This window comes from Carex rostrata, chromosome 3, assembly GCF_964058835.1.
Source record: "Carex rostrata chromosome 3, lpCarRost1.2, whole genome shotgun sequence".
Lineage (NCBI taxonomy): Eukaryota > Viridiplantae > Streptophyta > Magnoliopsida > Poales > Cyperaceae > Carex > Carex rostrata.
In genome coordinates, this window is record NC_135920.1 from 2,272,839 (window position 1) to 2,288,292 (window position 15,454).

Here is a 15,454-nt window from a genome sequence, read left to right on the forward strand (position 1 = left end):
TCTAATCTGATGTGGCAGTTTCTAAACTAATTTCAGGGATGCAGATGAGTTTCTTATTTAACAACTTTGCTCCAAAGTTTCTTAATAAGAAACCGTTTATAAACTCTGACGTGGCGAAATAATTCACTGAAATTCTTCTCTCTTGTAATTTATTTGCTGATGTGGCAATTAAGAAACTCTAATTTTAGTTTCAGGGATGTGGAGGTTTAGAAACTTTCAGAGACAATTTCTAAAAATTAGTTAACAGTTATTTAGAAACTCAAAGAGTTTCACGGATGTAGATGCTCTAAGATGCATTTGGAATTTTGGATACAACCGAATTGCACTAAGAAATTGTATCGCTAGTCTTAAGAACATTTTTTTTTTATGGAACATTATTTTGTGTTTCTATATATGATTAGTAGATATACATTTAAAAATGTTGTCCACTGAGTTTTTTTTTTTATCTGAAATTTCTAATTAACTTATTGATATGGATCTAAGTGTTAGATATGTACTAATAGGCCAGAATATTTTATGTCTTAATTAATAGTTAATTAATTATGAATTAGGTGTTTTTGGGCTGCATCAAATATGGGCCCGAAATATTTGTTTTTCTGATATTTTCTGATCTGATATGAATGGATATACATATCTGAATGGGTGCGAATTGAATGGATGTGATCAACCGGTGTATTGACTGATAGCTTCTATCAGTTTATCAAAAAAAAAAAAAAAGATCAACAGTTGTATTGTATTATAAATACAATGCATATGTTATTTCCGCTGAGTCTCTCTCTCTGTTCAATTTTCGGACATAACCAAAAACAAGAAAAACTAAAAATAGAAGATATTTTCGGATAAGAAAACCAAATTTCTGATAAGAAAACAATTAGAGAAAGACAGAAAATAGAAGATTAGTATTTCGGTTTTATTGGATGAAAATCGAAAATCAGATCTGTCTGATTTCACACTAAATCAGAAACCGAAAAGAAAAACAAAAAGACAAGAAGGGGACTGTAAGTTGGCGCTAGCACTTCGACTTGCAGTTGTTCGTCAACCTGTTTGTGTGGATACCAATAGAGACATGGCTACGGTTGCTGTTGCATGAATCTGACACGAGGTGTACAAATCGAAGAATATTACTGCTAGGGCTTGAAGTTTCCGCTGCGCATCTAGTGATAAACTCTATATTAATCTTGGAATTAGTTTTATACATGGATTCTGGTTTTCGGGTAGTGAACAAATTGATGAACTGAATTGAATTGTTGCACTATAATCTACTCGAAATCCCAACACTAACTTTGGTCAAACTAAAAAAAATTAGTCATGAATCTGATTAATTTATAAATTTAGGGCAGATTGGAATTTTTGAGAAATTTGTGAATATAACTTCTTGACCGGGCTATGATGTTAGAAAGATTTAATCAGGGTACAGTTATGATGCAAAAATTCGAAAACTGAACCTCAAAATTTCTGCCTTCAACAAAATTTGTGGCTTTGTAAAAAGGTTGGGAGTCGCATGGACTGATTTGGAGATTTTAACATTTTTTAAGGTCTATTCATATAAACATTCCTAAGTTGGAAGGGCCTGGTTAACAATTTTCTGTAATTTCAGTAATTTTTTTGCCATTTTCTGAATTTACATACTATTTTCTGTAATTTTAATAATTTCTGAGAGTAATTGTGTTTTTTAATACGGTAATTGTGCTCATGTAAATCAAACAATTTATAAATGGCAAAGTTTGCTGATATTGAGATTAAAAAATTATTTCATTCATTCCATTCCAAACTATTTCCACCGTACCATCCGAGCAACATTTACTTTATTTCAAATAATAAGAAATTAACATTTTGCTGACTTTTTTTGAATTGACAATACTATTTTAATACACTAATTCATATAAATATATTAACAATGTTATTTTAACTTCATTTAACACGCAAAATATAGAGTACAAATAAAAGATTACAATGAGTTATTATATAAAATTAGACAACAAGTATCTTAGAAAGCATACAACTGTAATCAAATTAAAGACGCACAAAAATATGTGCATCATGGAGACACAAATTTAATTATTGATAGAAATTATAGAGCCTCTGTACACAAATTTTGTCATACTGATCAATTTTATCGTCAAATGCACAAAATCAAATCGGAACGGAACTCTCTTGATTTCAAAGTGCGTGGAGGGACGATTGTTATAAAAGCCCAAATAAAGCACGACCAGCTACCTTTATTTAATTCTGAACTCGAATTATGGGCTACCAACCCAACATGTATTTGGGCCGAACATAGGCCCAATGATCATCTATTCCGGATACAAGACTGCAAAAATCGATTCTGACGGAGCGGGGCCCAGTTGAAGTGGAACTCTAAGCAATTCATAATTTGTGTGTTTTGAATTGTAACTTGATTTTATTAAGAACTTAAGAAGCTACCATTTTTTTATGAAACGCTAGCCTAGCAAATTCTACTACCTTCAGATAGTTCGTGTACTTACATAGAACATTAAGATTCTGATTGCAACAATATTAAATTGGAACTGGATCGTTATTGGACCAAATTCGATTTGATATCGGATCAGAGTCATCTAATTCATATCAAGATACGTATAGACAACTTTAAAATTGGTGATGATCGAGAGTGTATAAATTTTGATGTGAATAGAATTGTTCTGATAAGATATCAAACCGAATTTGATATCTGATTGATTGATTGTACTTGTTACATGTTTCTAGCGCTATTTATATTTTACAAGACTCGAGTCATTTGTTGTACCGTTGGTACTATTGTTATTTTCGATATTCTCTAGTACTAAGAGCATCTGCATCCCTGAAACTATTAGAGTTTTTAATCTGATGTGGCAGTTTCTAATCCAGTTTCAGAGATGTGGGAGAGTTTCTTATTTAGAAACTATGCATTAAAGTTTCTTATTAAGAAACTGTTTATAAACTCTATGTTGGCCAAATGATTGGCTCAAATTGTTTCTCCTATTTTAATTTGTTGCTGACGTGACTTAATAGAAACTCTAAAATGAGTTTAAGGGATGTGAGAGTTAGAAACTTTAAAGACCATAATTTCTAAAAAATAGTTAACAGTTATTTAGAAATCCTTTTGAGTTTTAGGGATGTAGATGCTCTAAGATACCGCATACTTTAATTTTATTTCTACAAAAAATAGATGTTTAATTCTTGACTAAATGTAAGTCACTTGATCGATGATGAATGACTGAGATTAATTTCTAGATTCTCAATTCTCTTTTATTTTCAACACCGTCTCAAACTAGTTAGCAGTATAGATGTCAATTAATTCTAGCTTACACGTAATGTCTTCAAATAATCTCGGGTGTAATTCTTTAGGGCCTGTTCGGACGAATCACTGTTTACGTGAACTGAATTTTTTTTTCCCACGAGAACAGTGTTTTTCAGTTCAATTCTCATGCCCAAGCCCATTCCCATTTGTCGGCCGAACAGGCCCTTAGTGAAAACATTCACTTGTTGATTTTCACTTCTTACAAATGATGTTTATATTATTTTAGTTGAACATTTTCTCTAATAAAGTGACAATTAGCTTCTATATGCTTTGCTCAATTGTGAAATACCAGGTTGGAAGCAATATGTCTAGTGACTTGATTATCGCAAAACATCTTTTTAGATTCATACTTTGTGATATGTAGGTCTGTTAGCACTTGTTTTATCCAAATTTGTTCGCTTGTTGTTAATAGCATGACTCAATACTCCACTTCCGCACTAGATCTAACCACGACATTTTGTTTCTTATTTTTCTATGTAACTAGATTCTCATCTACAAATAGGGCTATACAAAATTGCTCGAACTTGCAACTCGCTCATAACTCACTCGTTAATGGCTCGCTTTAACTCACTCATTTACAACTCGAGTCAGTTTCAACTCGAGTTGGCCGACTCGTTTAATAAATGAACTGAGCCCAACTCGCTCATTTATAACTCAACTTATGTACTAAGTTGTATGAAAAATTGTTGGATTCTAAGTTGTTGTTTGCTTTGAGTTGACCTATTATCTCTGTGTTAGATTGTTTGTATTTAGATAAACTATTACTAGGCCATTTCAATTGTTTGTATAGATAAACACATATTAGTGTATAATAATATCTAAGAACTTGATTGGTTAAACGAGTTATAAACGAGTTGTGAGTCAACTCAAGTTGATAACGAGCTGAGTTCGAGTTAGCTCTACAGCTCGTTATTACCATCCCAACTCGAATTGACTCGGCTCATTTACAGACGTATCTACAAATGTGCAAGCTCCATTCAACGAAGTAGAAATGGTTTTCTCTCCTCTCATGTTTCTAGCGCTAGTTATATTTTTACAAGGCTCAAAAGGCCGTTTATTATATACCGTTGTTACCATTGCTATTTTTCATATTTAATTTCTAATACCAATGTACGTACCACTTCCTTTATTTCTATTTTAATAAAAAAAAAACATATACTTTATTCTCGACAAAACCTTAGGCACTATCCATAATTCATAATTGAGATTAATTAATTTCTTGATGATTCTCCTTTATTTTCAACAATAAAGATGATCGAACATGAACGGAGGAAAACAGAAAAAGGATACTTAGCAACAGCTCTTCCATTTTGGACGATTCTCCGGAAATGAATCTGCTGTCATCCATAGGAATTGCAGGGACCTGTAATTTCACATCCAACCTTTAATTTGTTTTGAGATTCGTGCATTTAGAAAAATGAAAGGTTTGATTTGGAATAACAGGACCTGCAATTTCTTTGGATCGCATGTATGGTGTATGCACTTTAAAAAGTGATGTTTTCTCAAAAAAAGAAAAAGAAAAGGTGATGGTGCATGCGTCCACTATTGATGAGATATGCGTTGTAATGATTTGTTTGTTTTTGTTAAACAACTGACAATGACAGTCAGATGCTCATCAAACTGACAAACTACCAATATTTAACTTTCCTTTAACAACTTCGACGCCGTATTTTACAAGCAAACTATCGTATAAAGGTTCGACTTGTCGTCTGTCGTCTGGACATTGTATAATGGAGCATACATGATCCCAGTTCTATAATGGAGAATATAAAAATATGATCGTATTATAAGAATATGAAATATGTAATCAAAATAGCATCTGAGCGTCAGGTTGCCGAATTTTCATTATTTTCAAATGGTTGTGAATGAGTCGAGCTGAATCGAGCTAAGTTTTGAACTTTTGGTTAATGTCAGAACGAGCTATTAATTGAACCGAGTATTATTTTTGCCGAGCCAATCACAAGCCGAGCTAAACTAGCTTGTTAATATCTTGTTCGATCGTATGGTGAGCTAGCTGTGTGCATAAATTAAATATTTTCATCAATTTGATGCAGTGAAACAGGCAAAAACCATGTGATGAGTAAGTTAATTTTGAAATTTTGAGCAACAGGACCAATATATAATTATTTTGCCAACCTTATTCTCAATCTTTTGAAGACGGAGAAATCACTATAAAAAAAATATTATTAAAATTAGCATATACATGAAAAAAATTTGAATAACACGTTCTTATTATCCACTGGAATAACAGCAGATTGATTTCCAAAAAACACAGCAGAACCAACGCAAGCCGTGGCAGATTCAAATCCAGTGAAGTAACCCAATCTTTGGGTTTTAAATTCGAATCTGTGATAATTTATCTGAAGTAGAGCGCATACATTTCCAGAGATGAACTTGAATCTCTAAGTAATCTCGAGCGACAGATTCAATTCGGACGGTCTCGATTCAAAACCCAAATTTGAGGGGATCCGGACCCAGCCGGGGCCCGGCCATGTGGCTATGGCTGCGGGTCAGAAAGGAGGCCTGTCCAATTAATTAACCACGCAAATCGCAGATCTGTGCACTATTTCGTCGTGTCACATGTACTCTGTAGGTCCCTCAGCGAAACGTAAGGCACCATGTGTAGCGCGATTCTCTACATTAACAATTGTAACAATATTTCGTAAACTGGTTACGGGTTGAAATAATATGTTGTTGAATTTATAGATTGGTCATTCATTGATATAATTAAGTAGAGGAGCAAAGTTGGTGTGTGATGTTTTCAATAGGAGAGTTTGTGAACATAATTTTAAAATTTTATGATATTGGTGTTAAACGACAAATTTAAACTGTTAAAATCGATATATTTCACGAGTGATTTGTGTATATAAAATGTTTTGAAATTTTCGAATTCATTTAGTACAAAGTCAGGTGGTAAAAAAATGATAAAAAAATTAATGCATTAAAATAACTTATAAAATTTCATTTTTTTTTACTGCTTGACTTTGTATACGTACTAAATGAATTTGAATATTTCAAAAGTTTGCATGTACACGCATCACTCGTAAATTAGATCGGTTTCAATAGTTTGGATTAGTTGTTTGAAGCCAATTCGATAAATTTCTGAAGTTACGCTTACAAAATCTTCTTAATAAGCACGTCACACACCGACTTTACTCTAAGTGAGTAATTGTAAGTATATATGATAATATGTATATTACAAATTGTCCGGTGCTATGAATTTGAAATGTTAAATACAATTTTTATATGGAAATGTATTTCGTGATCAAACTTCACATTTGTTTTTACTATTTGAAAAAAATCAAATAAAATACCCTCTCTCTAAAATTCAAACAAAATACCCGCTCTCAAAAATTCTTGACAAAATACCTCTCTGGGACCCACTTATGTAAAATTTTAACATCTTTCTAATTTACTCTCATTCTTTTTGTCTACCTCTTCTTCTCCCTCCAAAACTGTAGCCATTCAAACAATAATTTTCTTGAAATGTGCCGCTCTTACTATTAGCATCCCAAACGATAAATAATAATTGATTTTTTTTTATTGCTTAGAAAATAATATAGTTCGTTCATTTATAAGGAATTGAGAAAATATTAGAAAATGCTTTCATCGTTTTTTTAAAGTTAGATCTCTTTAATGATTCTACTATTAAAAAATTAAAAGGGAAAATACATGTATATTGGTTTTGAATTGGTTCCCAATTCTAACAACGTTTTCTGCATTCTCTCCTGAATAGTGCAAATTATCATTCAACATATAAAAACAGATATTCTTTAATCTCGGATTGATAAGAGAGAATTGAGATGACAATAATCATGCACTTGCACCACAAAGAATGTGAGTAATGAATAGAAAGAGATTAGAATTTTGGAGGGAGGAAAAGAGGTAAATAAAAAGAATGAGAATAAATTAGGAGGAGGTTAAAGTTTTACATGGGTGGATCCTAGAGAGGTATTTTGTTTTATATTTTTCGAAGGAAGGTTATTTTATCAAATTCCCCGAAAATTACTTAATCTAAAATTTTTGAATCATTCAAAAGAAATGATATTCTGCCTATTTTAAAATATAATAAAAGAATTATATAAAATATGAAATTTGATCTCTAAGAACAACATTTTTATATGAAAATTATATTTAATAGTTTGAATTGATTGTTTAAATTTTAAAAATAAAAATATGTTACTATGTATTTATATTACGGGGCGATCCGTAATATACATATTATCATAGCCTCACTTATATCATATAAGTATGTATTATTTTTTTGTATATCGCTTATTCATCAAATATTATTGAACTTAAATACCATCAATGATATTGAATACAAACTGTTTCGAATTCCAAATATTAATTTGCACGCATGAAATATACAAATATTTTTACTTTTTATGCACATTTTTACATCGTGAAGTTTAAACTTAATTACGAGGATTACAAACAATATCAAATTAATTTATATTATCAGCAAATCTTGACTCAATCATCAGTTCTCCGTCTATCCAAAGTGACAAAAAAAGATCTGTTTTGAACCTGAATTCAGATCCTCCCCAGTACCGTAATAAGAAATCTTTTACAATTAGTGAATCTGGACCGTTCTTTTTAACTTGGCACGAATCTCAAAGCCAAATGATACTGCCTCCTATGCTAGCCTAAATCTCCAAACAGCTGGGAATTAATCTCAAACCGTAAAATGAGGAGAATCTTTTCCTTTGAACCTTGAAAATAAGAGGAAGACACCCCCAGCTACAGCTACAGGTAATGTTGACATGAATTCATATCCTCTGAGATATCTCAAACTTTGCGTGACTTTATGGAAAATCCCAACCGTTTAACTACGTTCTGCACGAATCTCAAAGCAGAGATAATACTGACCCCCTACATCACCCCCGAATAGGCACCGGACACGTCGGTCACGCAAAAGTTGAGATATCTCAGAGGATACGCACTCATGTTGACATACTTGATCCATTTTAACAAGAAAACATTGTATGGACAGCATTTTTGTTTGTTTGTATTGTTTTCCTTTTCCCCAACAACTCATAGTTTCGTTCATTCAAACCACTGTATTATATTGGATGCGATGTTTAAACAATTCAAGCTCGTCTGATCGCGAGCTGACTCAGACGGCCCCACTTTTTTAGTGCGAGTTGGATAATGTTTCCTTTTCTCAGCTTTTTCAATAATAGAACAATAAATTTGAATATTGACAATTTTATACTCATTTTACATGTGAGTAGGGTTTAAGTGCCTAGTTGATTTTTATACTTCAATCAATCATGTCTCATATTTTTATTTTTATTTTTATTTTTAAAATTTAAACAGTTGATTTAAACTGATCAATATTATCTCCATATTAAAATATGCTTAGAAATTTAATTATAATACAAAATTATTGTTTTTTCAGAAGATTTTGAACCATCAACAATAATGATTTTGTCTCTATATAAAAAATAAGTATAAAAATTATAAAAAAAATATGTAAATTTTGGTCTTCATGTACATTTTTATATGGACATCATGTTGAGCATTTTGGATCGATTGTTTGAAATTTAAAAATAAAAATAAAAATGTAAGGTGTGATAAAGGCACGAAAACAATGAGATTTTTTTAACTCTACTCTTTTTAAATACATGTCGTTATAAATAGTAAATAATATATTAATATTTAAACACCTAAATATTAAGATTTTTTTTTCTTAAGATTTAATGCTTATATTCACATACAATGTTATAAACGCACCAACTGCTTAAAAATATTTTGTGAACCCGGGACAAAGGTATGAATGGATAGTCCAAATATACTTGTGAACATTTATATTCAATAAATAAATACAGATTAGACAAACATTTATATCCTCATTTATTGTGAGTTGTAAGGCTTCAATATATGGCTATTGTATGAGTAGAACTAAGGGTGTTCTTAAGTTCAAGTTTTTTTTGGTGAACTCAAGTCTAAAACTCATCGAATCGGTTTTAAACGATAAATCTGAACTGTTAAAACTGGCCTACTTAACGAGTGATGCGTTTACATATAAAAGAATTAATTTTGTATAGAGTCAAGTGGTCAAAATGCGTTTAAAAATTGAATGCATAAAAATTAATTTATTAACCTTCTAATTTTGACCGCTTGATTTTAAACTAAATTAATTCGAATGTTTGAAATTTTTACGTATAGACGCATCACTCGTGAAGTATGCGGATTTCAACGGTTCGAATTAGTCATTTAAAGCCGATTTGACGGGTTTTAGACTTGAGTTCACCAAGAGGTTTGGTGAACTTAATAACACCCTAGTTCTACTCAATTTGTATCAATGTTGTAAATAACGGTATGCGGTCGTCGGACGAACAGGGTACCGCCAAGCGATTAATCGAGAATAATTGGCCATAATCGGAAATAATCGGCCAATTAGTCGGAAAAACCTGTGACGGTTTGATCACCACTAACGACTAATCGACCTAAACGGACGTTTTTTACAACACTGATTTGTATTATTAACTTTTTTATTTTTTTATTTTTTTTGAAAAAACTGATAGTGGCGTATTATTAACTTTATTGAAGTTGTAAATTTGTAATCATTCTAGATCCAGCCTAGCTATACGCAGAACCTTATTTGAAGGCGTATTGTCGACAACGCCAACAAATCAATCCAATCCGTTTATCCCTTGACTTCAGACTTCTAGAAAACGTGCCTTCGGAAATGTTTTAAGCTACAATTTGGGGATTCATATTACTCATATCTGAGTCACCATGCAACTTCCTCAACAAAGATAAGATACAAGTGGCCAAATTATAATTAGAAGTTTATTTTGTTCATCTGAGGTCATACCAAACCAGAAAAACCGGATATATATTAACATAGCTAATTTAGATTCATGCAGCACACTAATTACAAACTTTTCTTATTGTTTTTTTAATTGTTCGCTGTGTGAAGTCATATGAGCGCTGTCAACATATTTACCAAAAAACATGTTGCAAGTTGCCGCCTTTAACGTTGCTATTAACGGACGTTACTTTAACGATCCATACTTTTCTCGTCACTTCTCGTTTAAAATAGCTGATTCTAAACGAAGACTCAAAAGTGGCTGGCCCGTACCGAGAATATCCCATGGCATAAACCTCCTTTCTTAATCCAAGATAAGATGACCTCCATTTATTACAAAATGGAGAGACCACGACCACATAGGTCATTACACGAATATTGTTTATCAATATAATATAATGTAAGATGGTAGTGTCTAGTGTGGCACCTGGCATTATTTTCACTGGACTTGTCCATTTCATCCTAAATGGAAAACACGCGTAATATCCTAACCGGATATTCCTTTATCCGCATGCATAATTTGATTCCCGAACATTTCTCTCCTCTCCACACCGATCCGCGTTCCCTCTTGCGCGGATTCCTTTGACGCCGAATCTCTGGTTCTTTCTGCGTGTTTTTTGTGTCAAATGTGTCCCTACGAACTGGGTCCCACTAGAAGAAATCATACATGAAACGCCACAAATAGTACGACTATTGTCACAACAAATCAAGATTCTCCTTCATCACCCCCCATTTTTAAATAAATGCCTCCTCCCTCCTATCAACCGAAACAGAGCAAATTACCAGGCATTTCGCCATTTTAACACCTCCAAGCTCTTCCCACCACCTTCTTCTATTATTTCATCAATGGCTTTGAAAGCAGCACATGTCTCAGGCGTACCATCCCTTGACCATGTACCTGAGGTTCCTGCTATCTCCCTCTCCTCGCCTCGCCTCACCCCAGGTAATTTGCCTCCCCTCTTTATCTCTCTCGCTCTCTATCTGTGGTGTACATCATTGCCAAATCTTGTATCTCGATTGTGATCGTTGGATTGGGTACCTGTCGATTGGATAGGTGTGGTGAAGGCGGGGCAAAAGCCAACGAAATTTTTGGTGGTGGGGCACAGAGGGAAGGGGATGAACGCTCTGGCCTCTCCTGACCGTCGGATGAAGGAGATAAAAGAAAATTCTATCCTCTCTTTCAACGCCGCTGCTCGATTCCCTATCGACCTCGTCGAATTCGATGTGCAGGTAACAAAATTACCGTTGAAAATTTTGTTTTCCAAAATAGACCCTCTATTTTCTGGATTACTACTTTCAAGTCGGTAGGTTACTTTGTTTCCTAAAAAACAACGTTTTGCTGATGCGAGTTCGTAATTATTGAGAATCACGAGGGGTTAAAGTGAATAAGTGTTTTTTTCGGTTAGAGTTTCCCAGTGCAGCTATTGTCAGCGTCGAAAATTTCCAACAAGGCGCCGCGGCACCTTCTGTAAAAACTTGGTGATCACCTGCTGTTGAAGTACATGTAGCTTTTCGTGCGGCTCTTTCTGGGACCCAGTTTCATGGTTGTTACAAATAGAAAACCGTACCAAGAGAAATAATTATCCGTTACAGCGGTATAGGTTAGGGATCGGTTGGGAATGGGAATGGGAATGGATAAGGCACAAGGCGACACCGTATGGTCTGGCACTGTCACGCTAGCACACATTTGACACAAAAACACGCAGAAAGAACCAGAGAGCATATGGTCTGGCCTCTTTTCGGAAGCATTTATCCAGCGAAGATGAATCAGCAACCATCCAAACCCAACAACCAACCAAATAATGTGTTTTTTTTTTTTTGTCATAGCTCGTAACCAAACCCAACAACCATCAAAATAATGTTTTTTTTTTTGTTTTTTTCAAAGTAAGATGGATAGTGGGTTTGCCCGATTATGTTGCTCTGTTTTTTTTTAAGGTTGATTATGTTACTCTGTTAACGTGTCCTTATTTCAGAAATAAAAATGTTGAAAGTGTTAAAATTTAGAATATACTTGAGCACGCTTATTATTTTGAATTTTTTTTTTATTGAGTGTCTATTATTAAAACTATTGTAACAATTAAAATTAAAGATATCCTTTTCTTTTCTTTTGTTTTTTCCTTTTGTAGGTGACTAAGGACGACTGCCCGATTATTTTTCATGACGATTTAATTCGTACCGAGGAAGATGTAAGACAATTTTCATGCTTTCTCATGTTAAGTTATGGGAATTAACAACATGATTGTCAAAAGAGAAACAAATTCAAATTGTAGGTATATTATGTAAAGTTTAAATAACTATTTTAAATTTGATTTAATTAGAAATTTATTTGTTCACCGATTAGATGTTGATATCCAAACCTTATCAAATAGAACGGTGCATGACTTGACTTTATATCGTAGCAAAATTGATACACAAACAATCTAATTATAGTGAACACATCTGTCTTTTATTTATTTTTTAATTTTATAACTATTTTGTGTAGCCATCTATATTCATCTCTTGCCTCGGACTAATTTGAAAAATTGCGTCTTAATCAAACAGGGAAAGATTATAGAAAAACGCACAACTGATCTAACCCTTGAGGAGTTCCTTTCCTACGGGCCTCAAAAAGATCGCTCTAAGGTACCAATCTTCTCCTTATTTTAAAAAAAAAATATATACATTTTATTTCTGTTGAAGTCAAAATATATTAATCAGTTGATTAATATATTTTGACCATGAAACTTATTTGTGTGTGCAGTTGAATGTATTTTGAAGTCAAAATATATACATTTTGACTTCACACAAATATTTTCATGGTCAAAATATTTTTACACAACAAATATTTTTGTGTGCACTGCTGAAATAAAATATTTTAACTTAAATATTCAACTGCACACACAAATATTTTTTACCATGAAACTTGTATGTTGAAGTAAAAAAATATACATTTTATTTCAGCATTACGCCATTACACCCTTATGTCTTTTACCATGAAGCTTATTTGTGTGTGCAGTTGAAGGAAAGCTGTTTTAAGTCCTGTCATGTCAAATTCATTTATTTGAGGGGTAGCATGTGATTTAGAGATTTAATGAGTTTATTATAGTTTGGAATGAGATAACAGTAGAGAAACACAATGTCTTTTTTGAAAAAACCTCTTATATTTAAACTACCTGGCTCTTTTTTGTTTCTCAAAATGCCTCTTTTTCAATCTTTGTTAATTTTAGGCGGGGAAGCCACTAATAAGAAAAACGAAAGATGGAAGATTTCTTAATTGGAATGTTGAATCTGACTACCCGTTTTGCACGTTACAAGAAGCCTTTGAATTGGTCGATTCACACATCGGTTTCAACATTGAACTCAAATTTGATGACTATATAGAGTACCGGGATGAAGAGTTGACTCATGTTCTTCAAGCTGTCTTGCGAGTATGTCCCGTACCATTTCTAAAATGGAAAATTATTAAAACAACAGATAAATTGCTGAGTAATCTACCAGTGGTCTAACTTTTTTCTATTAATTCTAATTTTTTTAATAGGTGGTCTTAAAATATGCGAAAGAAAGGACTATCATCTTTTCCAGTTTCCAACCTGATGCACCACGACTCATGGCAAAATTACAAAGTTCATATCCTGTAAGTCAAAACTATAAATCAAAAATAGCTTAAAAAAAATTTGGAGCTCTATTGCTAATTTTTCAATCTCATGAAATAGAATTGTTTCTAATAAATGGTGGACAATGATTACCAAAGATCATCTATTAGAAGCAAAAGTAATTTTGGCTTTGAACAGGTATATTTCCTAACAAATGGTGGGGTTGAGATTTATCCTGATGTGAGGAGAAATTCTTTGGAGGAGGCATTGAAGCTTTGCATAGAAAATGGTTTGCAAGGAATTGTATCAGAAGTTAAGGCCATATTTAGGTGTCCTTCTGCTATACACAAAATCAAGGAAGCAAACCTTGCACTTGTAACCTATGGTGTTCTCAAGTAAGTAAAACCAAATCCACATTTCATGATATTTACCCTATCAAACTTCTATAATTAGTCTCAAATTTATCTGAATCAAATTTTTAAATGGGTGGGGAAGCGTAATTTGGGCAACTTCTTAACATCACAATATTATTATTGATGTAATTTTGTTAATTTTTTGTCTCAGCAATGTGCCAGAAGCAGTGTACATGCAGCACGTACTGGGGATCAACGGTGTTATAGTCGATTTGGTGCAGGAGATAACAGAATCTTTAGCCGAATTTATTACCCAGAAAACTGAAGAGGAAAATGGAGAAGAAAATGGCAAGGCCAAAGAGGTCGTAAATCGACCTAATTTTTCGCAAAAGGAGATATCGTTTTTGCTCAGGCTTATTCCTGAACTTGTACAATAGTTGTTGTTGCATCAGTAACACTTCCATGCAACATCATTTCAAGTGCTCTTCCTTTTATCGAGTCTTGCCATGAATAGGGGCTTTTTTTTTCTTTTTTCCTTTCCTTTTCTTGTAAATTTCTCTACTTTTATTGATGTCTCCTAGTATTTAGGGTCTAATGGAATATGTAGAGAGATATGGAGATGACTATTTGTATGGGTGCTAAAATAATTTATGTGCCATACTTTGTTTCCTGACCCAATGTCCCTAAATAAATATCTTGCCTCATTTTATAATTATTTCATTCCAGATGTCAATTTCAGCCAGTAAATATTTATTCTAGGCAAACTAGCTATGCAACTAAACAGCATAATTAGGTTTCTAAAGCTGTAACAAGTAGCATCTTTAAAAGACTGAACTACTACCTTGCTTGCCAGTCATTTAGTGAAAAAAAGAAGAAGTTTGCTCCAGCTTCCCTCCCTCGTGTGTGTTCCTCCCTCTGCGGAACTCATAAAATTTGAATCCGAAGCGATTCAAATTGAATTTCGTTTGAACTAATCAAAGGTAGTGGCAGGTTCTTCACACATGTCACTCGAAGAGGGATATAGGCAGCATGGCCACTTGTTCAGAAGAAGCAATGGAGTGTTGTCTTGGCATCAACTTGTTCGAGTCTTTGGAAACAACACAATAAGAAGAAGATATTCAAAGGAAGAGAGGTACCCCTAAGGATTCTGCAAGAATTTACATGGCAAGAGCCAAGATATGAATGCAATTTTGCTAATTCAGAGAGTAGTTTTTTAGTTGTTTTTGGCTGTTATTAGTGATTATTGCTGATGTAATTTTCAGTTTTTATATTTTTCTAACCTTTTTCAAAAAAAAAAAAAAAAATCATTTAGTGAAACAGAACTTTTAAGTCAACATCTACTGACAGTAGCAAATGGTATATCAGGATTTAGTTGCCAGTTTCCTGCTACTTAACCAATACAGTTCTATTA

The 15,454-nt window shown here is 33.1% G+C and overlaps 1 protein-coding gene across 1 annotated transcript; it reads left to right on the forward strand.

The window, feature by feature from the left end:
- The first annotated feature begins 10,831 nt into the window (after positions 1–10,831).
- Positions 10,832–14,626, forward strand: LOC144552203 (glycerophosphodiester phosphodiesterase GDPD1, chloroplastic-like). The gene is made up of 8 exons (XM_078300349.1): positions 10,832–11,061; positions 11,173–11,348; positions 12,245–12,304; positions 12,660–12,740; positions 13,325–13,525; positions 13,636–13,731; positions 13,889–14,085; positions 14,255–14,626. Exons 1-8 carry the CDS (start codon positions 10,965–10,967, stop codon positions 14,478–14,480), a joined length of 1,134 nt encoding a protein of 377 aa, XP_078156475.1. The 5' UTR covers positions 10,832–10,964; the 3' UTR covers positions 14,481–14,626.
- Positions 14,627–15,454: the final 828 nt, after the last annotated feature.

Excerpts from the sequence above, each read along its gene's own strand:
- LOC144552203 (XM_078300349.1), top strand. The coding sequence starts at position 10,965 with ATGGCTTTGAAAGCAGCACATGTCTCAGGCGTACCATCCCTTGACCAT. Across the intron at positions 12,305-12,659 it reads TAATTCGTACCGAGGAAGAT|GGAAAGATTATAGAAAAACG; the intron begins GTAAGACAATTT and ends TTAATCAAACAG. Across the intron at positions 13,732-13,888 it reads AATTACAAAGTTCATATCCT|GTATATTTCCTAACAAATGG; the intron begins GTAAGTCAAAAC and ends GGCTTTGAACAG.